We start from the raw sequence: 26,936 nt of genomic DNA, 5'->3' as shown, positions 1-26,936 counted from the left end.
CCACCTGATTGTTTGTGATTTGAAAATCAGCAGCTGATTTTCTCCAGATTTCTAATTTCACTGCACAAAATGGATCTTGATGGGGTGTCCAGCTCCAGCAGCTTCACCTTGGCTCTTCTTGATGCTGGGGTCCCCCTGAGCTTCCCCTGTGGACCCTTTTTGACCCCAATCATTATTAGTCCATCAGAGGCTCTCCCATAGCATACCTTAGGGCCGTGGTCAGAAAACTTCGGCTCGCGAGCCACATGCGGCTCTTTGGCCCCTTGAGTGTGGCTCTTCCACAAAATACCATGGCCTGGGCGAGTCTATTTTGAAGAAGTAGCGTTAGAAGAAGTTTAAGTTTAAAAAATTTGGCTCTCAAAAGAAATTTCAATCATTGTACTGTTGATATTTGGCTCTGCTGACTAATGAGTTTGCCGACCACTGCCCTAGGGGATTATGGGAACTTGAGGCTTCCATTCATACCACACAGGACAAGTGAGCATCTTCGGAGTGCTTCAGCCTGATCTTCCACTTACACTACCCCGTAGACTTTTTATGTGATGCTGGAAGTTTAGTGTAGACATGGACTTCAAGGTCCCAGGTATAAATAGGAGCAAAGACTTGCTTATTATTTAATCAGTTTACCTAACACAGTTTCCTCTTTCTGGGATTGCTCCTTTATCACTCTCTGCTCCCCCTGTTTTCACTGCACCTTTTTGCTTTGCCTTTCTCCAGTCTTTCAGGACCAGAGAGATGGCTTTTGGCTCTTTCTTCCTCTAGTCACATCCTATCTAGAGCCTAGGTCAGCAAGCCATGTGCCTGGTTGTCATAGATAGAAAGAGTCTCTTTCTCTAAACTGTCATTTAGAGAAGCATTGTCTTGATGCTATCACTAGCATAGGGCTATACTCTGAGGTCTCTAGGCTTAGTTCATAGTATGTAAAGGATTGGGAGGGGAACATTCTCTTTCATCACAAGACCTGGATTTTTAGGTGCATCGATACAAAATACTTTTTCAAGTGTTAATTTCTTTATTTTTCTTTTATATCAATCCTCATCTCCCTTTCAGCTCATGTACCACTCCCCCCTAATGCACACTTACATGTGTGTATACACACACACACACACACACACACACACACACACACGCTCATCAGGCAGAAGAATGAACCAGCAGACAGATCAAAGACAAGTGAATGTGGTGCATGGAAAAAACAAAGATAAAAGCACATAGATTTTTTTTTCAAATTATAGTAGTTCTGGCTTTAAGAATTTGTCTTGCACGTCTTAACAACTGTATCAAGGTCTTAGTAACCAGCTAGAGTAGTCAGCGGTATTGCTTTCTGCTCCACTATGATTTCTTTCCCCTTTCTTGGCCTAAAGTATTGCAATTTACATTATTTTCCATATCCAGAGCCAACTCTGTGGCACTCCCTTAATATCTCTACTTTCAACTTCCAAATGCTGGAGCACCTGTCTTCTTACAGTTCTAAGTCCTTCTGGTCTCTACTTCCACCATTATTGTACTGCTGCCTCAGATTCTTAATCCTGTTTTCATGTGTTCATCTGAGTGGAGTCTTTCTTGCTTTTTCCTTTTTCCTTCCAACCTGTTAATATCCCATTCCATGCCAGGAACCACTATCAGTCAATGGAGGCAACCATCCTCTCTTACCTAGTTTTTTTTTTTTTTTTTTTTTCCCTTACAGCAAATCTTGGCAACAGTTGGAATTAGAGCTCTCATATGATTTTCTTCTTGACACTGTCACTAATATAGGGAAAGGTTTTTGGCAATCTCTACAGCAATAAGAGGGATATAAGGGGAGGAGAAATACATTTTACCATTGAATATAGCAGAAAGTAGATTTGAGAATATCTTCTAGCAACAGGGATTCTAGAACCTTTTTTTTAAAAAAAAAAAAACAACCTTTTGAGCTATTATTAAATCGTAGCATGGTAACAAAAAATAAAAAAACGAAAAAAAAAGAGAAAAAAAATAATAAATCGTAGCATGGCAAATACATGTGGTTAGCTTTTGGTAGCTAATGGCCCTGAAATACCATTTGGAACACGATGTCTTGGGAAAATATGCTTATAATTTGATTTATAAACAAGCTTTTGGGATATAACTTTGCTCTGGACTGCATTGTGTTCCCCCAAAATTCATATGTTGAAGCCCTAACCCCAGATGTGATTGCGTTTGCTAGGACTTTCAGAAGATAATTAATGTTAATTAAGGTAATAAGGGTAGGGTCCTAATTTTATAGGATTGATGGCCTAATAAGAAGAGGAAAAGAGAGCTGTCTCTCTTTACTTGCACTCACAACAGAAAGGCCATGTGAGGACATGGTGAGGACGCAGCCATGTGCAAGCCAGGAAGAGAATTAAATCAGAATTTCAAAGAAAAATTGACTTGGCTGGCAATCTGATGTTGGACTTTCTATCCTCCAGAACTATGAGAAGTAGATTTCTGTTGTTTAAGTCAATGGTATTTTGTTATGGCAGCTCAAGCTAATACAAACCTGTTCATAAATTAATAATTGAATACAGTTACCATTACTGAATATATTTCATTCACAAAACTTGATCATTATTACCATTTAGTTATAAGCTAAATACTCATAAAACATACATTGAAATGGTATTTAGATGTTTCTATGTTCAAATATCTATCTATATAAAAGCCTAAGTGACTGGAATGCTGAAACTACCGGAACGACCAGTCGCTATGATGAGCACTGACTACCATGAGGCAGATGCTCAACGTAGGAGCTGCCCCCTCGTGGTCAGTGCACTCCCACAGCCAACCTCCTGTGGCTGGCCAACCTCCCCCGGTCCCTCCCCATGCCAGCCAACCTCCCACGGTCCTTGCCCCTGTCCAGCAGGCCCCAGCTGGCAGCCGTCAGCTGGCAGTGGGCAGGAAGGCCCCGGCCAGGGGGAGGAGCCATGGGAGGGAAGGCCCTGGCTGGCAGCCAGAAAGCCCCCATTGGCCCTGATCGCCGGCCATGCCTAGGGACCCCACCAGTGCACGAATTTCGTGCACCAGGCCTCTAGTATATAAATAAATGGATGACAAATCCCATAGATTCCTGAAGAGAAGCTGTTTAGGGATAAGCATAAACTTTGGATGTGGTCAAAACCTCAAGTGTCGATTGAGCATCTATGTGCCCAACACTTTTTCAGTCAATAACCATATCCTATTAGAAAAGTAAACTTCATACTGTAACCCTTAGTATCCATTACATAGTAGATACCCAACAAGTGTTAGCTGAATTTTAAAAAATATGAAAATTTTTATTAGTAAAGGTTTATACACAAAAATTGATGGCAGAGAGTATTATCTCTCCAGGGATACTTTCAGGAAGATAGAAAGATATGGACAGGAAAGTGGATGTCAGATAAACCTGTGTGGCTATCTAATGTCCCTTATTATTATGGTTAAACATACATTGTTCTTGGCTGTTGCAGTATTTTTCTAATCAAGTGTAGTGTTTATAACTTTTTGGAAGGAAATTTTTTACTGCTTAAAAAAAAATGTACAGTGTATTCCAATATCAAGTAAAAATGGTTTAGGAATTACTTGTGGTTTTGAGTTACCCATTGTCATTTTGGCTTATTGACTTGTTTTATTTTGCTTTTCCTTACAAATAATTTTAAGTCAGATTAATGAGAACGTTTTATGACACCTGTAGCTCTATAATAGTTGGAAATTGGTTAAAAACTGTGCAATGCCATGTAAATGTTGGTTTTTACTTCAACTTCAGTATCTTCCGCAAGGCTAAATATACATGAAGCTCAAATAATACTTATATAGATTCAGTAAAAAAAAAATAAAAAAATAAATGAAGCTTTCAAATTGAGGACAAATGATGAAGTTTCAGTGTCCATTTGATGATTCCTTCACTTTTTAGCTGATAGCGTTGACCACGAAGGTGTTGGCTAGGACATGGCTGAATGTTCTTAGAAAGCAAGGCTATTACAGCAGCGGGATGACAGGGGCTGCTAGGGTCAGAGGCCGGTGTGAGGGTCCTTGGGCCTGCTGAGGCCCTCTGAGCCGCAGTGTGCTCATTCAGTAAACACGTGCTGGGCATTACAAAATGGGCGTAATGGTAGCCGAAATAGTAGCAGCTAACATTTACTTATCGCTTGCTTATTTAATCCTCACCTAAATCATATGCTGACGGTACTTTAAAAAGTTGCCATTTCACAGGTAAGAAAGCCAAGGCACAGAGACATGCATTAATTAATTGCCCAATGTCATTCAGGTTTATGTCTGCCATGATTTCACCCAGACAGTTTAATTCCAGGAACCTCTGTCTTCGCCACTCTACCGTTGTTGAGAGGATCTGAATTTTCTATTTATTTCTGCATTTATTATTCTCATGTATTATTTATTTATCCATCGTTCTTGACAGAATTGAGGTTGGTAAGTTTCTCCTGAGAAAAGGCATGTGAAAAATGCCTAGAAAACGGCTTAGTGCGTTGTGAATATGTGTTGTTATTTATTTATATCATTAAGTCTCTTTAATTCTTTATAAATATCTTCATTTTGTGTGGGATTTCCCTTTCTTGACCTGTTTGAGAAGTCTTAACATTTGAATAGTCACAGAAACTATATTGTATTGCATAGTCTTCAAGTATTTCTGCCATTTGATACTATTATTTTTTATATTAGGAAACACTTTGTACATAAAAATGTAACATATATGATGATTATAAACTACAACTATTGCGTTTTTCCTGTCCTTGTTATATATGTTCCCTTATTGCACATCATTTTATAGTAGTCAATCCAAAATATTGGTTCATGCTTTTGATAACAATGTTCTCTAGAATAGAAGCAACCATGTATTTTAATGGCCTCTCCAATTTTAATAAAACCATTTGCAGTAAGACCAACTGCCAAACTGTACTAAATGTTAGAAAATTTAACCTTACGCTTTGGAAAACAGATTGCTCCTTGCATTTGAACGCTGAATATTTTAAGTGTGAGGACCACACACCTTCTGTTAGTTGGACAACCTACTGTGGTTACTACTTCCTACTCACTGATTGCTACTGCTACCTGCCTAATAATTGTCTTTGGCTCTTTGTAAACCTGCAGCCAGAAAGGTACTTGAATTTTCCCCCTCTGGCACTTGCAAATCCGATTTTTATGTATAGCTAAGTGCTCTTAGCTTTTACTCTATCTACGACGGGGGCCTGGTTTCTAGCAGGCCTGTAACGACGCCAGATCTAGCCTATGTAATGCTGTTTGTAATGAGAAATCTAAACAGGGAATGGCAGTGAGGCATGGCAGGAATGTGTTTCCATTGGAGAAGTCAGTGTAGAGAGAAAATATAAGCAAAGCTGTGTGCAGAAGGCCTTTTCAGCTGGCCAAGACGGAAGACTAATGTTATTGTACATAGGCTGTTACTGCGCCAGCCCTTCCTCACGAATTTGCTTTCTCTCTCTTCCCCCCTCTCCCCCACCCGTCCCCCTCCCTTCCTCTTTCATCTATTCCTTCTCCTTCTCCTTCTCCCTCGCTCCTTCTGTGGGCTCCGCGGACTGTTTGCTCAGGTGGACAGTGACACCATTTGGAATGAGCTGCACTCGTCCGGGGCTGCACGCATGGCTGTTGGCTGTGTCATCGAGCTGGCTTCCAAAGTGGCCTCAGGAGAGCTGAAGGTGAGGTCTGGGTTGCATTAAGTGTGGGAAATCCAGAGAAGAAGCTGAAACAGAGATGTTGTTGTTTGGGAATTGTGGGGAGTGCGGTGTGGTCGTAAAAGGAAAGGGGCAGAGGGAAGAGGGCAGGGAGATGGCCACTGAGGTGTGATAACAGCTAGTGTGTAGGCAGGGAGTAGCTGATCCAGCTCCAAGGGCCTTCCTCTCCTTAGGGAAGCTCTGCGGTCAGGGCACACTGGTGTGTTTTTAAGAGCAGAGAAATGGTGAGTAAAGCTATGGCCCAGGTTAAAAATACCCAGTCTATACATATCTGTTCTGCCCTCCTGGGATTTTCTTTTGAAGTGATTTAAAAAATATGATTACTGAGTACTATGTATAAGCTCAGAATACCACCCAGAGAGAAGGGGGGATGGTGGAGAAAGGTAAATACCAGACGGGAAGGATTGGGAGGAAGAAGGAAATTGTTGATTAGAAGGGTAATGATCCAGAGTATGTTTTTCCACGAAAGAACTTCAAAAATGAGCTACGCTTTATTGTTCTTTTCTTTTTTATGGTCTCTTCTTTTCTACATCATATGAAAAGAACAATGTCCAAACCCAACGATTCCCAGTCTAAACAATTTATAAAAACCAGAGACCTGACAGACGTTGACATTTTATTTGGTATTTTAACAGTGCTATTTAAAGGTATGCTGTGCATCTTGAATGCAGTTGCCCAGTAAACTTTGTTACTTCTAACATGGCTTTTTAATACACTAGTTTACACACTTCGTAATGAAATCTGGGCGCTGATGGACTTGATATTTTTAGCAGTTGTGGAGTTTAAGGGAAACATATTGTGATCAACAACATAGGTACTGTGAACTTTGTTAATCTAAAATAAAGTCTCATTAGGATTATTTTTTTCTTTTTAAAAAAATTTAATTTAATGGGGTGACATTGGTTAATAAAATTGTATAGGTTTCAGGTGTGACAATTCTATAATACATCACATGTATATTGTATTGTGTGTTTACCAAGGATTATTTTTCTTTATGTCTAATGAATTATTATTCTATATCACCTGACTATTCCACTTGTGATTAAAAATTAAGGTTAGGAATGTATACTTTATAATGAATTATATCTCCCAGAAGTCTTTTCTCTAACTTTTTAAGAAGTCAGAATCTACAGAAATGTGATTTTGATAAGGTAGGCTATATTAAAATACATATATGCCTCCTGGGCAGTTGGCATGATTAGCATCAGGACATTAATAGGGTACTTCCTACACAGTCTTTACCTTTGGTAATGAGCTATTGAAAAGAGGAAAGGAGCTCGGCCTGTGTTGCTCAGTGGTTGAGCATTGACCTATGAACCAGGAGGACATAGTTTGATTCCTGGTCAGGTCACATGCCTGAGGTTGTGGGCTTGGTCCCCTGTGGGAGGCATGTAGGAGACAGTCGATCAATGATTCTCTCTCATCATTGATGTTTCTATCTCTTCTTCTCCCTTTCTCCTTGAAATATATATATGTCCTATGTAATAAAAGCCTATAATAAAAACGTCATCACAAGATGGCTGCCAAAGATGGCCATGTGCACAGAGGAGGCGGGGCCCAGTGGCCACTCCGCACTGTGAGGCCTGGGGGTCCCGCGGCTCTACCTGGTGCAGAGGAGGCCGTTCCTGGCATCTCGGCTGCCTCATGCGGAGGAGGCGGGTCCCGGCGGAGGAGGCAGGTCGTGGCAGGGGAGGGCAGTTGGGGATGATTGGGCTGGCAGGGTCCCAGATTGGAGAGGGTGTAGGCCAGGTTGAGGGAACCCCCCCATGCACAAATTTCATGCACCGGGCCTCTAGTATATATAGAAAAGGACTCAGCCATATGGAGAGTTTTTGGCCATCTCACAGTAGCACGTTAGCAATAAATCTGTCTGTTGGAGTATGTTACTTGTAGCACTGTGATAAATTGACTTTTTAAAAGAATAGTATTTGAAAGTCTTATTTTCAAAAGAATTCAAATGACAGAAAACAGCCAGGCCACAGTATTAGTTTTTAAATGACTGTGCTGGCATCGATATACTTCATAGCAAAGAAAAATCATTATGTTAGCATTCACAATTTCTAATTGTTTTGATTTTGTGGAAATTTAATCAGTAATTCAGAAACATTCTTAAGTAGAAGGCCTACATATTCCATTCAAAATCATGATCATAATTATTGGCTCACAGAATGCAGAGTTGCCAAATGTATGTATGAAGACTGTTGAACAAAAACCTAATTCTGCTTTTTAGGAGGTAGTCATTTAAAATAGTCAACTGCAAACAAAGTGTCAACAACATATAGTATGGACATGCTGACCACCAGCTGTACTAACATTGACTATTTATGTTAAGAACAAGGAGTCATACAAATGCTTCCCCCCGCCCCCTTCATTGAGAAATCGGTAGGTATGCTTAAACAGGAAAAGAAAAGAATAGGACAAAGGAGCCAGCCTCAGAATGAAAAATCTTAATCCAGGCTTGTCCACTTATATGCTGTGTCATTTGGGGCAAATCACTTAACTTCTCTGGGCCCCAGTTCTTGTGCAGGATGAGCAGGGCGGAATAGTTACTGTGGAAGGCAGTGTGTGGTGCTGACATTCTGAGCTACTTGCAAGTGAAAAATGGATCTGGTTCTCAGTTGTACTCACTGTGAGCATACCAAGTAGTAGATATCTGAAAACTAATTTCAACTTACTTTGGTGAGTATTCCAGATTTTGCAGCTGGTTTATCTCTCTGATTGTTAAACCCAAACTGAAAGTCCAAGGCAGGCAGGATCATAACAAAGGTACCACTGCTGACAGGCCAAGAGACTGAACCCCTTAGCTGCTCATCGTTTGGGGAGACCTATGGGAATGCCATTTGGGAAAAGTAGCAGTTTCAAGTGATTTGCGGCCACAGTGAAGACCTGAGGTATAGAGTTATGTTTAGGAACCCCAGCTAACCAAGCATGTTACTCAGTGTCTGCCTGTGCCAAACTCCACTATGACCTGCTGTGTGGTCACTCTTGGTTGTATAGTCACTTCAGTCAGATCTAGGAAGAAGATATGGAAGCTTATTTGAGGACACATTGGTAAGTTATCCACTGATTAGAGATATAAAAAGAGAAAACGTTAGGTTTCATTTTTCATTTTCTGAATCTATGTTCAGTTTTCACATGCTCTATCACATTCTTCCAGAAAATCAACAACTTAATGAAGCAACATTGGTATTTCATAATACTGTATTTTGTGAGACTGTACTAATTTTTCTTTCCTGGTAGGGGAATGTGCAGGAGGCAACCAACCGATGCTTCTCTCTCTCTCTCTCAAATCAATAATAATAAACACTTATAGGGTGAGGATTAAAAACAAAACAAACTACAGCTTAGTATCTGAGCATGGGGTTGCTTTTTTTTAAATGTTTAAATGGATATTGTGATGTCATGTTCCTAATAATAATAATACTGCTTTGCATTTAGTACCTCCCATAGGCTCAGCAGTTTGCATGTAATTTGCCGAGGTATGGATCACCAATTGGATACTAGCTCAGAGACATCAAGTTACTATTTTAGATTCTGAATACAATTTAATAAGTGGCAAAGCCTGTAAATTTTTTTTCATTCATCTGCTTTCTTTAAACTACTCTAGAAGTAATTTCTTACAGAAGTAGCACAAATATGTAAGGGAAAAAAGGGGGGGAAGCAACCTCTTTCAAATGGTATAGATTTTCTCTATTTTATTACTATTGAACATTTAATACACACAAAAAGATCAGAGGTTACATTAATCACTTACAAAGCATAATAATAAAATAGATACTTTTGAGTTCTTCATCCAAATTAAGAAATACTACTTGACTAACACTATTAAAGTTCTCTCAGTATTTATTTCATTCCTATCTTTTTGACCCATGAGAAATCATTAATCTATTATATTTTTAAAAACCATTCCTTTCCCTTTCTTTAATAGTTTAACCATATGGTTGAGACCTTTATAGAACTGGAGTATCATTGAATATGGTTTCTGAGATTTCTTTCCCCCCACTTAGAATCATATTATGATGATTTATCCATATGTATTTACATAGCTCTTAATTCATTCATTTTCATTGCTCTAAGGTAGTCCCTAGTACATCGTAAGTTGTTTATTCATTTTTCTGAGAACATTTTAGTTGTTTTCAGGTTTTTGCTCTTTTGAACAATAATGCTATGAAAATTCTTGAATATACCTGCTGTTTCACTATGGCATAACAATTTAATAAACTGGCAACCAAGCTCCTTGGCTAGAAATATAACAGATGCCAGTAAATAATGCAAAGTCATAGAATTCAAACATCATTTTGCTACAATGGCATGTGCTAGAATGGCAGTTTAAACCTCTGAAAATTCTTTTTTATAAAATCAATGACAAAAGTGGCAAAAATTGGTCACGATTAATTTTTTAACTCTGGAAATTAATCAGTAGTTTGCAACAACTCAGGAGGCATGTGTTCCAAAGAAAACTAGCTGAATCTTTGTTTAAAAAACAATCTTGGTGGTGGTTTAATTCACCCTATTCTCATTTTACCCTTTCCAATCCCATCATAGTCTTAACAAATAGCCTGTGTTCTCACTGAACACCCTTAACTTAGCAGTTTCCAGAGGGGGCGGGATGAGGTTGGAGCTGCTTCACAGCCGCGCTCGCAGAGAATTGTCCTTCTGTGGCCCTCGTCCTGCTTCCGTGCAGACCCCACTTGCAAGGCTGTCTTTATTTCACCTGATTTGGAGTCCATCAGACATGAAAAACCTTTTCCCCAGAAGCATTTGTTGAAAAAAAAATAAAGGCAATTGATTAACTTCCTGGCTGCCTGAAGTGGTGAATAACTGGGGAAAAAACAATTACACTAACCAATAGCTTCAAAGAAAAAACTTGGGGATGAGATATTCATAAGGGCTATGAAATGCCCCATCAGACTTCTAAGACTCTAGAAGGTCACATGTATGACAAGGCCATGTTCACACAGACCAGTGAAGGCCCTAAGCTCTCATCTCAAACTGACTTTGAGGCTCTGCTCATCTAGGAAGTGAAGGCCAAGGTGGAGTTTTCAGCTAGATTGCCAAATATGGAAAGTGAGTCCAACATACACACAAACGGCCCCTTGGAAAAGGCTAGACTCTGTATTGGTTGCAAGAAATCTCTGTTCAATCATTAACTGACCACTAAATTAACCAAGCAAAGACTTCTCTGTGCCACACTCAACATGCAATGCAGACTTAATAGCATTAGTTCAGAAAAGTCAATAAACAAACAAAACAACAACAACAGACCCTGGGGAGGGGTGAGATTCTGATTTCCAAATTGCGAGGTTGTGTTGTTTAAAATGCCCAGATTTCAGCATAAAATCATGAGACATGCAAAGAAACATGAATCCACATGAAAAAAAAATATAAAGCACTAATTAACTACATAAGTAAATATAAATGATAGTATAATTGTATTTTTTGTTTGCAACTCTTTTTCTCTTCTCATATTAAAATATAACAGTAAAACAATAACCATAAATCTCTGTTGATAGGAACACAGTGCATAAACGTAATTTTTAAGACACTAGCAGCATTAGGATCGCATTAAGAATGGGACTATATAATAGCAAAACAAAGTTTTTGGGTTCTATTGAAAATTGATTCATGTCTGAACTAGATTGTTAAAAGTTAGGGTGTTAATTATAAATCACTGAATAACTAATCAGAAAGTAACTAAAAAATATATTAAAAGAAATGACAAGGAAATTAAAATGGTACACTGGGGAATACCTATTTAACTTAAAAGAAGGCAGTAATGGAAAAATCAAGGAACAACAAAAAAATTACACAGAAAAAAAATTACCAAAGTCACTGTGCCAATTTCTAACCCCACTAGCAGCACATAAAAATTCCCAATGCTATTCATTCTTGCCTATGTTTATCATTTTTAGATTTTAAAATGTTCACCAATCTTGTGGGTGTAAAATGCCATCTTATAATGAACATCTGTTGTCAGATATAGGTCAATTAAATTTGTTATCTTCTACTTAAATATTTTATTACTATTTAATAACTATCTCAAGTTAAGCTTTTTGTATACCATCACCAGCCCTTTTTTTTATTTTCTAGTATTTGCCTAGTTCAGTGGTCGGCAAACTCATTAGTCAACAGAGCCAAATATCAACAGTACAACGATTGAAATTTCTTTTGAGAGCCAAATTTTTTAAACTTAAACTTCTTCTAACGCTACTTCTTCAAAATATACTCGCCTAGGCCGTGGTATTTTGTGGAAGAGCCACACTCAAGGGGCCAAAGAGCCGAATGTGGCTCGCGAGCCACAGTTTGCCGACCACGGGCCTAGTTCATTTACCATCCCTTTACTTGCATACTTTCTCTTTATTATTTTATATATGTCTCTTATAAATAGATCATGCCTGGATTTTGTTGACTAAGTTGACTATATATTTAAACAGAGGAATTCAATTCATTTCTGTTTATTATGATTGATTGTATACACAATTGTATTTCTATCATTTTTCATCTCATCCTATTTGTGTATTTTCTTTCCTTCACTCACCACTTGCTTTGTTTTCAATTGAATTTTTTTTCTCCTGTTACCTAGTTTTTTAAAAAAATGCACACATTATTTCAATTGTTTCAGTAATTACTTTAAAAAATTTAATCTATTTAATAAATCCGAAACTTAATCACTATTATCACTAACAATGTAAGATATTTAGAATGTTTTGAAGGCAGTTATCATAACTGATATGGTATTATGACTCTATTTTAAAAAAATGAAATCACTAATGAGACATTATTATATTGTTTTAAATCATCACTGTTTCTTTATACCTGTCCACATTTTCCTTATTTTTTTTTTTTTACTGATTAAGGTATTACAAATGTTTCCTTATCCCCCTTGTGCCCCCCCACCCACCCCACTCATGCCCTCACCCCCCTAGTGTCTGTGTCCATTGGTTATGCTTATATACATGCATACAAGTCCTTTGGTTGATCTCTCCCCCTTCCTCCCACCCTCCCCTGCCTTCCCTCTGAGTTTTGATGGTCTGATCCAGGGGTCCTCAAACTTTTTAAACAGGGGGCCAGTTCACTGTCCCTCAGACCGTTGGAGGGCCGGACTATAGTTTTAAAAAAAAATGAACAAATTCCTATGCACACTGCACATATCTTATTTTAAAGTAAAAAAACAAAACGGCAAAAACACCCACATGTGGCCCGTGGGCCGTAGTTTGAGGATGCCTGGTCTGATCGATGCTTCTCTGTCTCTGGATCTGTTTTTGTTCATCAGTTTTATGTTGTTCATTATATTCCACAAATGAGTGAGATCATGTGATATTTATATTTCTCTGGCTGACTTATTTCGCTTAGCATAATGCTCTCCAGGTCCATGCATGCTGTTGCAAATGGTAAGAGTTCCTTCCTTTTGACAGTAGCATAGTATTCCATTGTGTAGATATACCACAGTTTCCTAATCCATTCATCTGCTGATGGGCACTTAGGCTGTTTCTAAATCTTAGCTATAGTAAATTGTGCTGCTATGAACATAGGGGTGCATATATCCTTTCTGATTGGTGTTTCTAGTTTCTTGGGAGATATTCCTAGAAGTGGGATCACTGGGTCAAATGGGAGTTCCAGTTTTAGTTTTTTGAGGAAACTCCATACCGTTCTCCACAGTGGCGGCACCAGTTTGCATTCCAGCATCCTATCTAATAATAGAGTAACATGTAAATTACCATCACTCCGCTACGCCCACGATTGGGCGGCGGGAGGCTGGGGGGCGGGACTCGGGGTGGCCTATCCGGCCATTGAGAGGCACGGATCTGCTGCCACTGAGGGGGGCTACCCTGCTGTTGAGAGGCGCAGGGGGCGGGAGCCTCTCAACGGCAGGGTAGCCAGGTGTCCGTGGCAGCCCCCCTCAGCGCCTCTCAACAGCAGGGTAGCCCCCCTCAGTGGCTGCGGACCATCAAAAGCGTGGGAGCTAGGTGCTTGTCTGCTCCGGCACCCAGCTCCACCGCGAAAAGCGAAAGCGTGTAGGGGACCCTACACGTGCATGATTCAATCATGCACTGGGCCTCTAGTTATATCAGAAAGATCATACACCATGATCCAGTAGGATTTATCCCAGGGATGCAAGGATGGTACAATATCCGCAAATCAATAAACATGATATATCACATAAACAAATTGAGAGATAAAAATCACATAGTCATATCAATTGATGCAGAAAAATCATTAAAAAAATCTAATACCCTTTCTTGATAAAAACCCTCAGCAAAGTGGGAATAGAGGGATCACACCTCAACATAAAAAAAGCCTTATATGACAACCCTACATTATCCTTATTCGCCACTTATCTGTATATCTGAAACTTCCATTCTGGAATTGTTTTCTTTCTTTCAGTAATTTCTTTATATGTATACTAGAGGCCCTATGTACGAAATTCATGCATATGTAGGGTCCCTAGGCCTGGCCGGCGATCAAGGCCAGTCTGTGGGGCGACCGGCGGAGCGATTAGGGGGACCCGTGCTGGACCCACCTTGGCTGGCCTGGGGCCTGCGGGCTGGGGGAAGTTCCTGTGTTGAGCATCTGCCCCCTGGTGGTCAGTGTGCATCATAGCGACCGGTCATTTCACTGGTCATTCCACCATTCGGTCGATTTGGATATTAGGCTTTTATTACATAAGATTTTTTATATTGATTTCATAGAGGAAGGGAGAGGGAGAGAGAAAGAGAAAGAGAAACATCAGTCATGAGAGAGAATCATTGATCAGCTGCCTCCTGCATGTCCCTCACTGGGGATTGAGCCCGCAACCCAGGCATGTGCCCTTGACTGAAATTGAACCTGGGACCCTTCAGTCCACAGGTCAATGCTCTATCCACTGAGTCAAACTGGCTAGGGTGGTCCTCCAATAAATTTTTTAGAAGTTTCTTTAATGATGGTTTTCAAGTTTTTATTTATCTACAATATCTTTTTGCCCTCATTTTTGAAAGATAGTTCTGTTAAATACACAGTTCAAGGTCCACAGTTTCTCTTAGTACTTTGAAAATCCTCAATGCTTTTTCTGGATCCCAGGAAATACCATTTGCCAATATATTTATCATTTCTTGTAGATATTGTGTTTTTCTCTCTCATTGCTTTAACTGTCCTTTATTTTGGCTTTGACATTCTGTATTTTTCTTACCATGAATCTAATAGGGGACTTACTAATTCAAGATTATTTAAAATATATATGAGGAAAATTAAAATTTAATACAAACCTATGTTGATACTTTGTGATAAGTTACCTGAATCAGAAATTAATCTTGCTGGGTTTGATAATTAATTATTCATTTAAAAAACAAATGAAGTACCTATTATGTACCAGGAAGTAATACAAATACTGAAAACAGTAATTAGGTGATCTCATGGAGAAGGATAAATGGATAAACAAATATACATATAAGTTCAGGTAAAAATATGTGCTATGGATATAAATAAAGCATGAGAGAGAATTAGAGGAAGACTTAAGGAGAGGACTAGCTTAGTTCACAGGTTGTCTGGAAGACCTTAATGATAGGGAGAGATTCCAGTTGAATGGCATAAGGGAAGAATCATGTAGAGATGTAGGGAAAGAATATTCCATACAAGAGAAAAAGCAAACACACAGTCTTTCTTGTAGGGTGGAGTGATTGGGTTTTGACATGTTTAAGGATCTTCAAGAAGGCTTGTGTGTCTGGATCTGAGTTATCTGCAGAGGGGCAAAAGGAATTGATGTTAGAGAGTCAATGACCAGATAATGGGACACACACACACACACACACACACACACACACACACACACACATTATACAGCATCACCATTTCAAATAAATTTTGCCACCAATTTGGCCTTTCTTAAAATGTTATACTGTTTAGCCTAAAATAGTATTACAAATAAGGTATAGAGTGGAAAATTTGTATTGACTCCAATTTTGATCAAGGTCTCAAGCTGAGGACAAATGCATGTTAAAATGTCTGGTGGACACTACTTGAAGGAATTAATGAAGAAAGATAGTAAAATAAGCCTTTGATTTTCTTACCTAATTCAGTTTATATAACAAAAGACTAGGTAATAGTTTTGTGCCTGATGGAAGATTTTAAAAAAAACAGCCTTCTGTTTTTTGGCAATTCTTCTCTGTTCCTGTGTTTCCCCCAACCTAAGCTAACTGTGTAGGGAAAGAAGCAGGTGTCCAAGGAAACCACTTATGCCTGCAAATGGGAGGGGTTGCCTTTCAGTCCTTAGCTTGATGTGGGGTTGCCTTTCAGTCCTTAGCTTGATGTATGTTGAGTTACAGAAATTTGTGGGATCACTCCAGGCCAGTGATTTTCAACCTTTTTCATCTGTGGCACACATACACGAATTACTAGAATTCAGTGGCACACCAAAAAATATAATTTTTGTCGATCTGACCAAAAAAAAAAATCTATGATTTTGATTCATTCACAACAGATGGTTATTGATCTGTTGGCTGTTGTCCTTTTTTAATTTGACAATCTAAAGGAAAGGAGGCCAGTGCCCCTGACTAAATAGTCAGGTATTGCAAGCTTTAAAAATTATTGTGACACACCAGTTGAAAATCAGTGCTCTAGACTACTACCAGGGAGGGGCATAAAGGAGTTCACTAGAGGGCCTGACTTACGTATCAGGAGTTGGGGAGCTGTGTAAAGATGGAGGTGCCTGTGTTTGTCTCCTGGAGAATGCAAAGTGGAGAGCTGGCTGCCCCTGCCACGTGGGCCTGTTGAAGAGAGAGAGGGGTGAACAGCTACACCGAAACTGCCTATTGGTGAGGCACAGGTGTGTTTCCTCCCCTTGTGGACCAGTGGACTCTTTGGATGAGAGCCAGATTTGAATCATTTTCAAAGGATCGCACCAAAGAATTCTACCTTCCAGGGAAAATACATGCTCCCCACTCCTCCCCAGTTGACTGAGGCTGGAGATGTGTGGAAGAACTGATGGGATTACAAGGTCTATCACAAGTGCATTGCCCACGTCAGTGAAGTTTGCAGGCTGGAGGTCACTGGCAGTCTCTCTGAGAAACCTGCAGATGCGCCCAATGAAAGAGGGGTAATGTTTGAATTCTTGCCCTGACAGAGTTCATATGAAGAACCAAGAGAGATCTCCCAGTCGCACTGCTAATTCAAAATCTTTATCCTTTTCATCCTTTCAGTGTGCAGAGCTGAAATATCCACAAGCCCGGCATGAAGGTAGTGGAGCATGAAAGGAAAAAGTATGAACTAGCAATATCATAGCTTCTCCTGTGCACACACAGACACCACATTTGCCACTGCTGGTTCCTGGTTCTGTGGGTCAGCAGGTCCATGAGGGAAAGCTTTAAATTAGATGTAACATTGAAGAGTTTAAATAGACTGAATTGGAGTTTTTTAATGAAATATGTTTTTATTGATTTTTTTTTTTAGAGAGAGAGAGAGGAAGGGGGATGGATAGAAAGATAGAAACGTCAATGAGAGAGAAACATCATGGATTGGCTGCCTCTTGCAGGATCCTATTGGGGATCAAGCCTGCAACTCAGGCATGTGCCCTGACTGGAATCCAACTGGTGACCGTTTTTTGTTCCTGGATCGATGCTCAAGCGCTGAGCCACACCAGCTGGGCTGAATGGGACTTTTAAGTATGTCAATGTGAGACTGTTCCTATAGCTGAAAGTCATCTGAAAAGCTGTGGGATATATCAGATAAAGTATAAAGAAAGGTTAGTGCTCAGGGAAAAATAATACTATTTCCTGTTATACCATTCCTAATTCAGCCCATTCATTTTACCAGTATATTTGTTTTCTGTGTGTTGCTTCTGCAACAAATTACTACAAACTTAATGGCCTAAGGCCATGGTCGGCAAACTGCGGCATGCGAGCCACATGCGGCTCTTTGGCCCCTTGAGTGTGGCTCTTCCACAAAATACTACGGCCTGGGCGAGTCTATTTTGAAGAAGTGGTGTTAGAAGAAGTTTGAGTTTAAAAAATTTGGCTCTCAAAAGAAATTTCAGTCGTTGTACTGTTGACATTTGGCTCTGTTGACTAATGAGTTTGCCGACCACTGGCCTAAGACAACACAGATTTATTATTCTCAGTCCTGGAAATCGGCCCCCTCTGACACGTTGATTTTAGCCCAGTGAGTCAATTGCTGAGTCAGTTGCCGGCAGAATTAATTTTCACATGGTTGGAGGACTGAGGTCTCCATTTTCTGGCTAGATGTCAGCTGGGGGCTGCTTTCAGCTCCTACGGGTCTTTGTTCTTTGCACTTGGCACCTACCTTCTAGAGCCAGCAAGAGGGCATAGAGCCCTTCTCCAGCTGTCATTTTTCTGACAGTTTTCCGTCATTGCGTCTCTGACTATATCCGTGCAGGTTTCTCAGCTTTAGGAATGCATATGATTTGAATGGGACCACCTGTATAAAGCTGGGTGCCCTTTCTTCCTCAAGGTCTTTGATCTTAATCACATCTGCAAAGTCTCTTTTGCCATTTAAAGTAGCATTCACTGATTCTGGGGACATGGACATCTTTTGGGGGACTTCTGCTTACTACAAATAGGTACTCAAAATTCAATGTAGATTCATCCTTTTAATATTCTCACTGCTTATGGCTATAAACTGTTTAGTCATCACTTGAGATTTTTCAAAACTAGATCATGTGACTGATTCTTTATTCAAGATATAATGTACATTGAATAGATATACAGATTTTCGAGGGATGATGTGTTTTCACAAATGTCTATACTTGGCAACCACTATAAGTTATAAAACAAGTTCAAAGTATTTGTGTGTATTTATGTGTTTGTGTATGAGAGAGAGAGAGCGCGCGCAAATGTGTGCATTCATCTATGATATAAAGATAATTAATAAAATATCTTTAATATTTGCCCACATATTTAATCTTTCTAGTCTTCTGTATTCATGTGGGGGCAGATCCAGGCCTCCATCTGGTATCATTTCCTTTCAGTCAGAAGCATTTCCTTCAACATTCTTTGTATTGCAGTTCTACTGCCAACAAATTCATCTTTGGTTTATAAGAAAATGTTTTTCTTTTTCTTTAATCTTTGAATGATAATTATCGTTTGACATGGAATTCTATATTGGCCATTACTTCAAACTTTAGAGATATTTTTCCAGTGTTATCTTTTTTCTTTTCTTTTTTTACTTTTTTTTTTTTTGATGATGAGAAACCAGCTGTCATTCTTATCATTAATCTATTTAATGATTTGGTGCATCTTTTCTCTCTCTGTCTTTAATACTTTTATAAATATTTGTGTGTTTTTTGTGTGTGTTTTTTTTGTAGCTTTGTGATTAGGTATGGTTTTCTCAGTTTTTATCTTGCTTGGAGTTCATTGGGTTTCCTGTATCAGTGGCTTGTTATTTTTGATAAAATTTGGAGAACTTTTAGCTAATATTTTAAAAAATATTTTATTCTGCTCCTTTCTCTATGCCCTCTGTTTCTCTGTACTTCTATTTGGATAATTCCTCTTGCCCTATAGTCAAGTTCATTGTTTTTGTCTTCTGTTGCACCCAAGCTGCCATTAATCCCATTCAAATATTTTTTTCATTTCACAGAGTGTACTCTTCACTTTTAACCTTTTAATATTATGGTTAAATATTTTTTTTACAGCCTGCAGATCGCTTTTGAAATTCTTCTTCTTTTCACTATTATATCTCTCTTCACCATCTTTTCCTACAGATTCTTTAAGATGTCTATCATAATTATTTAAAAACTAGAGGCCTCGTGCACAGACTTGTGCATCAGTGGGGTCCCTCGGCCTGGCCTATGCCCTCTCGCAATCCAGGACCCCTCGGGGGATGTTGGAGAACCGGTTTCGGCCCGATCCCCACAGGCCAGGCCGAGGGACCCCGTCAGTGCACGAATTTGTGCACTGGGCCTCTAGTATGCAGATAAGATCTTTGGTTAATGTTTTCCTGCCCTCCTTCCACCCCCCTTCCCTCTGAGATTCATCAGTCTGTTCCATGTTTCCATGCCTGTGGTTTCTGCTACTGCATTGAGCATCTGCCCCCTGGTGGTCAGTGCGCATCATAGCTACCGGCAAGTTGGCCAGTCAGCTGGTTGGCTGGTCGCTTAGGCTTTTATATACCGTATTTTCCGGCATATAAGATGACTGGGCATATAGAAGATTTTCCTGGGTTAAAAAGTCGTCTTATACGCCGGAAAATACGGTATATAGATCTTTATCTAATAATTCTGAGTCACTTGTATGTTTCTATTACCTTATTTTTTACTTTACCTCTCATTATTTTGCTGCTTTGTATTCTTATAATATTTGATTATATGCTAAGCATAGTATTTAAAAACAAGTAGAGACTATGAAGGGGTTCTTTTTGTTTGTGTGTTTTGTTTTAGTTCAATTCTTTTAAATATTTCTTTGTGTCCAAAGTTCTTAAGTCATTTAAAGAAAAACATGTTTCTTTTGGTTTATTTTGTATTATATTGTTACTGTTGCAGAACTGAAGTTTTATACATGCCTTTTTCTTCTAAATTACGTGTGAATCTCTAAAACAAATCTGTTTTTGAGAAGATGATGAAGGTCTCTCCTATTCCCAGTTTTATCTCTCACACTCACTCATAAGGAACAAATGCCAGTGATTAGAAAGGGGGAACATTGACTTATTACTTTATTTGATTATTCAACTTGAATGAAGGAGAGGACGAATATGCTACTTAATTACTGTCTGCACTGTGAATGGCTCCCCAAACATCGGGGAAAGGGGAAACCTTGGCAGTTACATGCTTACTCTTATGGGATACTGCCTTGTTCTTGACCTGCTCACTTCCAAGTGCTCCAACTTTTTATGAAAACTTCCTCAATTAGTCCACTTATGAGATTATTTACACCTCAGAAAAATGACAGATATACAAATACTTTGCAAGTCTCTGATTAAAAGGTGAGGCTGCCTATTACTCTGATAATTTGCTCAGAGATCGAGACCCTTTGGTTAGTTGGCCCGCGATGATCCTGCTGTGCAATCTGCTTCCCCTTAGTTTTATTCTGCCCGCCTGCTTATCTGATGGCTAATATTTCACTTTCTAGTTTGTAGTTTTAAGTGCCTGCTCCATGGTAATTGGATCTGCCCAGTCCAGCCTCTTCGTCTGGTTCTTGGCTCTGGGCTGTCCAGATTTCATTACTTGTATGTGGTTTAGCTCATACTGACTAAGAAGTGCTGCATCTGCCCTCAGAATCTGTCTACAGCTCTCTTCTCTCTAAACCTTGCTGAGCTTTGCTCAGTCCCTGACACCTACTTTACACTTTTAGTCAAAGTCCTGATGATAGTTTTAAAATAACTTAGATGGGAAAGAATAATTCCTGAAATAAATTCCACTCTCAAATTTCACATTTACTTACAAGATTTTCTACTGCTATATTTTCTATATTTGCAGTATAGAGCAAATCTACACTAATAAAAGAGTAAGATGCAAATTGACTGTACCTTCGCAACACCCACCAGCCAACCAGGAGTGAGTATGCACATTAACCCAACAAAGATGGTGGGTTAATTTGCATATGCAGGCGCCAAGCAGGTGGGGGGGGGCAGGAAGCTTGTGTCGTCGCCATGGCGACAACACAGTCTGGGCAGCTTGGGAAGGCGGAAAGGCGGCTCCGGGCCAGAGTGAAAAGGCAGCTCCAGCCGGAGCGAAGGTGGTTCCAGCAGCCAGGGTAAGGAAAGCTCATTCTTGCACGAATCTTTGTGCATCGGGCCTCTAGTGTTACATAATAGGGAAAAATCTTCCAACTAATTTGTTTTTTATCTTTGATACTATTACATTGTTACCTGCTGGTTTATCATCTATAATGCAGGTTTTTCCTTGCTTTTTTCTTTCCATCTTTACAAAAGTGTTTTGCCTTTTAAAAATACATGTTTTTATTGGTTTTGTAGAAAGAGGAAGGTAGAGAATGAGCGAAAGAAACATCTGTTGGTTGCCTCTTGTACATGCCCTGACTGGGGATGAAACTAACAACCTGGGTATGTGCTATGATGGGGAATCAAACTTGCCACGTTATGATGTATGAGAAGATACTCCAACCAACTGAGCCATACTGGCCATGGCAAGAGTTTTGCTTTTTGATACCAGTGTCTAAATTGTATATATCAAACACACTTGGAAAACATAGTATTCTATATCACTGTAATTTTATATGGCAGTAAATTTCACACACACACACACACACACAGCATGAAGAAAGACTGGTCAATTGATCTGGTGTTTTTTCTACATGATCTTGTTATGTATGTAATACTACATAATTTAATTCATTTGGTTGAAATTTTATTCAGTTAGCTACTTTATATTGATTTCAGAGAGGGAGAGAGGGGAGAAAGAGAGAGAGATATATCAATGATTGGCTGCCTCCTGCACACCCCACACTGGGGGGTTGAGCCTATAACCCAGGCATGGACCTGACCAGGAATCAAACCCTGACCTCGTGGCCATAGGTCGATACTTAATCACTGAATCATGCCAGCCAAGCCAGTTGCCTACTTTTTACTAAATAGACCAATTTAATTGTTTGTAGCTATTTTGTTATAGTGCATGGTGATGGAGAATTAGAATTTAATGGAAGAAGAAAACTTACAATTATAGTAAGAATGATATGGCCAAAGTTAAAACTTGTGTACATAAAATTTAGAAATTTTGACAATAGTTATAGAATGTACATTGCTACTCTAAAGGTTTTTGAAATGTCATGTATCTAAATGAGTAAATGTATATACCAAAGGATACCAAGAAACTACCATTTGATTAAATGCAAATCTGCTATAGTAATATGTGAGTATAATGACAACTGTGATCTTACCAAAGGACATTTATTGATACAGTCTTTCCCCCTCAGTAGCATCTGTGCTCAGGTCTTGGTCATTACTATTATCTTCCTATTATTATAATATCATAGTATTATAATTACCATTATTGTAATGTCATGCTATTATTTTGTGTTATTATAGTCTTGGAAGACTCTGATTATCTGTCTTAAAAATGTTTTGTTTTTATTCTGGTTCTTAAAGAAAAAAAGCAAAAACTCTTTTGCCCTACTTTCTTGTTTTCAGAAAGTTTTCATACTGAGGCTCTTTTGTATGTGATGAAAAATACCTGATTTTTTTCGGTCATTGTGGTCCAAAAACCAGTCATGTTTTTAAAAGTTAAAAGAATTAAATTGTTGGGTATCTTGTCAACTGAAACCACTGGTTGATAAACTAAACAAATTGCTTTCAGTGGGTTGTTATTGCCTTACCACGACCCACATCCTGATGTCTTCCCCCTACCACACTCACAACAAAAACTTCTTCATAGTTATTCCATTGTTATTATTTTCATTCAAGGCTCAACTTACATCGTGTAATATAAGCACCATCACATGCCCTGTCTCCCTTCCACCAGGAGACTGGTTCTCCTGGAATGTGTGTATTCCTATCTGTAGCCACATCTCTGCCAAGCTGTGGGCATTAGGGGCCACAGATGCCAGGCTTCCTAAGAACTGCTCTCCAGCACTGTCATCAAGCTCCGTCCTTCCGGATTCTTCCGGAGGGAGGGCTGGCAGCTGTGCTTGTGCGTTGGGTTCCACCATTCAGTTAAACTGCTATTGCTGGGCTCCTGTTTTCCTGGCTCCCTTGCACTCACTCACAGAAACAAAATGGTATTCCCATATGTCCCTTATTCTTTTCTTGGCAGGTCTCCCTGCTTCCTTTAACCTCCCAGATTCTAGGATGTGAGAGACAAACTTTCTTTGTGAAATGTTTCTCCCCTCAGTGGATGTAGATTAATAGCATTGGTTCTAAAGCAAACTGTCTATTTAGAAAGCCCCTTTTAAAGACTAAAGTTAACTGGTTTTAAGGAGTATATTAGCATATTCCAAAATATTATGCATCCCAGTGAATTGCAGTTTTGAAGGACCCAGAAGGCTTGATTTACTAATTTGAGTGTAAAATTTTACAAATCGTTCGGATATCTTTAGGTGATACCTATTGACTGAGTGTTCAAGTATTTTTCAGTACAGTATTTTATCCTCATATTCCTATTCAATTCCAGAAAGAATCCCAGACCTAGATTTTATATGTTTACATATGGAATTAACAATCAAGAGAGTATACAGCATTTCTTATAGACTTGTGAAGCTGAGCACAAGTGGATAAAGTCTAGCATTTGTCGGTCATAGATCCCTAAGATGATATCATTTCATCCTGTCTTAAAGACTGACATGGTAGGGCAAACCAACTATTTATGATGTGTAGTAGACATAATACACTTCTTTTATTTCTAAATAAGATTTTATTGCAACAAAATAAAGCTCAGAAATCCTGTGGGACTGTTTTTCATCACAGATATCCATGTAGCTGAAGAGGAGACTTCAGAATATGCCAAGGATCTGCAGTCGCTGTTTAATAGGAGCTTTCAGTGGGAGCTGGCCCAGTCATCCCCTCTGGCCCACAGTTTCTCTTCCTGTGGTTTCAGTTACCTGCAGTCAACTGCGGTCCAAAAATACTAAGTGAAAAATTCCGAACAGAAACAATTGAGAAATGTTAAATTGTGCACAGTGGGAGTAGCGAGAAGACAGCTCACCCCGCCCTGCTCCTTCCTGCACAGGATGGGGACCATCCCTTTGGGCAGCATGCCCACGCAGTGCTCGCTCCCCACCTGTTAGTCACTTAGCCATCGGGGGTATCAGGACCACTGTCCTGGCATCACAGTGCTTTTGCTCACGTGACCCTTATTTTACTTAATAATGGCCTCAAAGTGCCAGAGTAGGGATGCTGGCAATTCGGATATGACAAAGAGAAGCATAAAGTGCTTCCTTTAAGTGAAAAGGTGAGCACAGTACAATAAGATATTTTGAGGGAGATAGAGAACATTCACATAACTTTTTGCTACTACAGTATATTGTTATAATTATCCTATTTTTTAGTTATAGTCTTAATCTCTTACTGTGTTTAATTTATAAGTGGATTATAAACTATGTCATAAGTATATTATCTTCCTATTATTATAATATCATATTATTATAATTACTATTATAGGAAAACACAATATGCAGAGGGATTGGTACTATCTGCAGTTTCAGATTCCTCTGGGGTCTTGGAATGTGTCCCCCACGGATAAGGGGGGAGTACCTTATAAGGCATGTTGAACAAATGATTAGCTGTATCGTATCCATAACGGTCAACTCTAGATAGCAGGTTATTTAACAAGTCATTTACAATGCTGCTATGCCTGGGCCATTCCTGAAAAGTAGAACCGGAGACAATTGTTGTACAGGCTCCTACAAGGTCAACAAGTGAGGAAAGCAAGGAGAAGGAGTCGATATCTGTTTCTCTTTCTCTGCTCCTGAGTGGGTTTCTGATCATCTATATCCCCAATTCATTAGCAGAGTCGGGGGGTGGGGGGGAGTAGCATTCACTCATCTTTCATTTATGATCTGACCTTAAAATTTTAACATCCAGTGATGTGAACAGGGACACTGAACAATTGCCACTGAAGAATTTTCAGTTTTGTTAGCCAAAAGAATCTCATACCACTATGATGAGTGTAACCGGCACCATTTGGAAGGGAAGCAAAGTTCAGTCAAGTTCAAATGAACCATCATAGGCATTCCACAAGATGCTAGTTTTTCCATGCTATGCTTGGTTTTATACATATTTCATTGAGGATTGATACTTTAGTACATTCAGAAATACTTTAGTTGGTAATACTTAGACATTGGGAGGTAAATTACTGATCTCTAAATTAGCAATGCACTAAAAGAGAAATTTTAAAAACAGAATTCCAATCAACTGGTCTGACATGCTCAATTACTCTTTGGATTGTAGGAAGTTATATATAAAACATTTTCAACAGGACAGATCTCTTTGTTTTTATTCTTGTAGCTTCCCAAACTAGAGTTACATTTTACAAATTAAGTTAAAAGCTAAAAGTTGATCAACTACTGCTAACAAAGTAACACAATCGCTTATCAGTTTATCACACAGACTTTCTATTCTATGCAGTTATGCTTTCATAAAGAATAAATCAATCAAAGTTAGTAAGTGGCTGTTGGGCCTACTGGATATTATAAGTAGTTTAAACTCTAGTTCATTGCTTAATATTTTAAGAGTTTATAAATAATCTTTGCTTTTCTCTTTCTGGATTCTGTATATATTGCTTGATTCTGTTGTACAATGTATACATGTTCTTCACTTTCTACATCTCTCTCAGTGGCGATTAGGCCATGGTTATCATGATTTCTGAAACCTAAATTACTCTCTATAAGTTGGAATTAGTAATGCTTCTTATTATCCATTGAATACCCACTTGACCATGGGGATGTTAGAAAATATGCATTTCTGCTGTCCATGAGACTATCTTAATGAATGCAACAACTAAAATATTAAGATTATTTTCTAATTTTCAGTTTCCATCAGTGCCATGACAATAAACAGAGTTTATGGAGAGGAATCTGAACTTTGGTCAGGTGGAGTAAAACAGTTAACGTTTAAAGTGCTTCTAGTGATGTGCTTACTGCCTGTTCTTTACTTTCCTGGGGAGGGTTTGACTATGGGATTCACAAATATATTTGACATTTTGGTAAAGTTGATTAGAAAATGAAAATGTCATTAGTTATGCAAATAGTCAGATTAGTCTAGAATGATTGGACTCCTTTCCTTCTCATTCAAATTCACCTTTTTTTGTTGTTGTTAATCCTCACCCAAGGATATTTTCCCATTGATTTTTAGGAAGAGTGGAAGAGAGAGGGAAAGACAGAGAGAAACATCGATCTGAGAGAAACACATCTTTTGGTTGCCTCCTGCACGTGCCCCAACAGGGCCCAGGCAGGGGAGGAGCCTGCAGCCAAGGTACATGCCCTTGACTGGAATGGAACCCAGGACCCTTTTGTCCCCAGGCCGAAGCTCTATCCACTGATCCAAATCAGCTAGGGTCAAATTCATTTTTACAAGCAAAGTCCTACTCCCTCCCTTGGATGTCACCTCGCTATATATGGGGAGGAGATAGTCTCTTGCATTAGCCCTTAGGACATCAGAAAACACATCCTTGTCTTGAGGAGAACATCCATAACACTAATGTAACCAACAACAACAAATAAGAATGTGAGCACACTCAGTACTTTAAACACTAATTGTTACTCTTAGTGATGGTAAAATACTGCCAAAGCTCTATGATTAGTGATATTCGTGACTGAAGAGACTCTAAAACTTAAAAGACTTTTCATAAATTAGAATATTAAGATAAAAATTATGTCATCATTAAAT

General features: G+C 39.0%; 1 protein-coding gene across 1 annotated transcript in view; it reads left to right on the top strand.

The window, feature by feature from the left end:
- Nucleotides 1-26,936, top strand: part of HDAC9 (histone deacetylase 9) — a gene marked incomplete at its 3' end in the record, with an annotated part of 637,805 nt that overhangs the window by 440,108 nt on the left and 170,761 nt on the right. The window contains exon 17 of the mRNA XM_079785596.1: nucleotides 5,538-5,645. Within this exon, the coding sequence (XP_079641722.1) occupies nucleotides 5,538-5,645 (108 nt within the window). The remainder of the gene's footprint in view (nucleotides 1-5,537; nucleotides 5,646-26,936) is intronic.

The sequence above is a fragment of the Cnephaeus nilssonii genome (genome assembly GCF_951640355.1).
Source record: "Cnephaeus nilssonii genome assembly, chromosome: 12".
Classification (NCBI taxonomy): domain Eukaryota; kingdom Metazoa; phylum Chordata; class Mammalia; order Chiroptera; family Vespertilionidae; genus Cnephaeus; species Cnephaeus nilssonii.
This window is presented reverse-complemented; position numbering and strand designations above follow the sequence as displayed.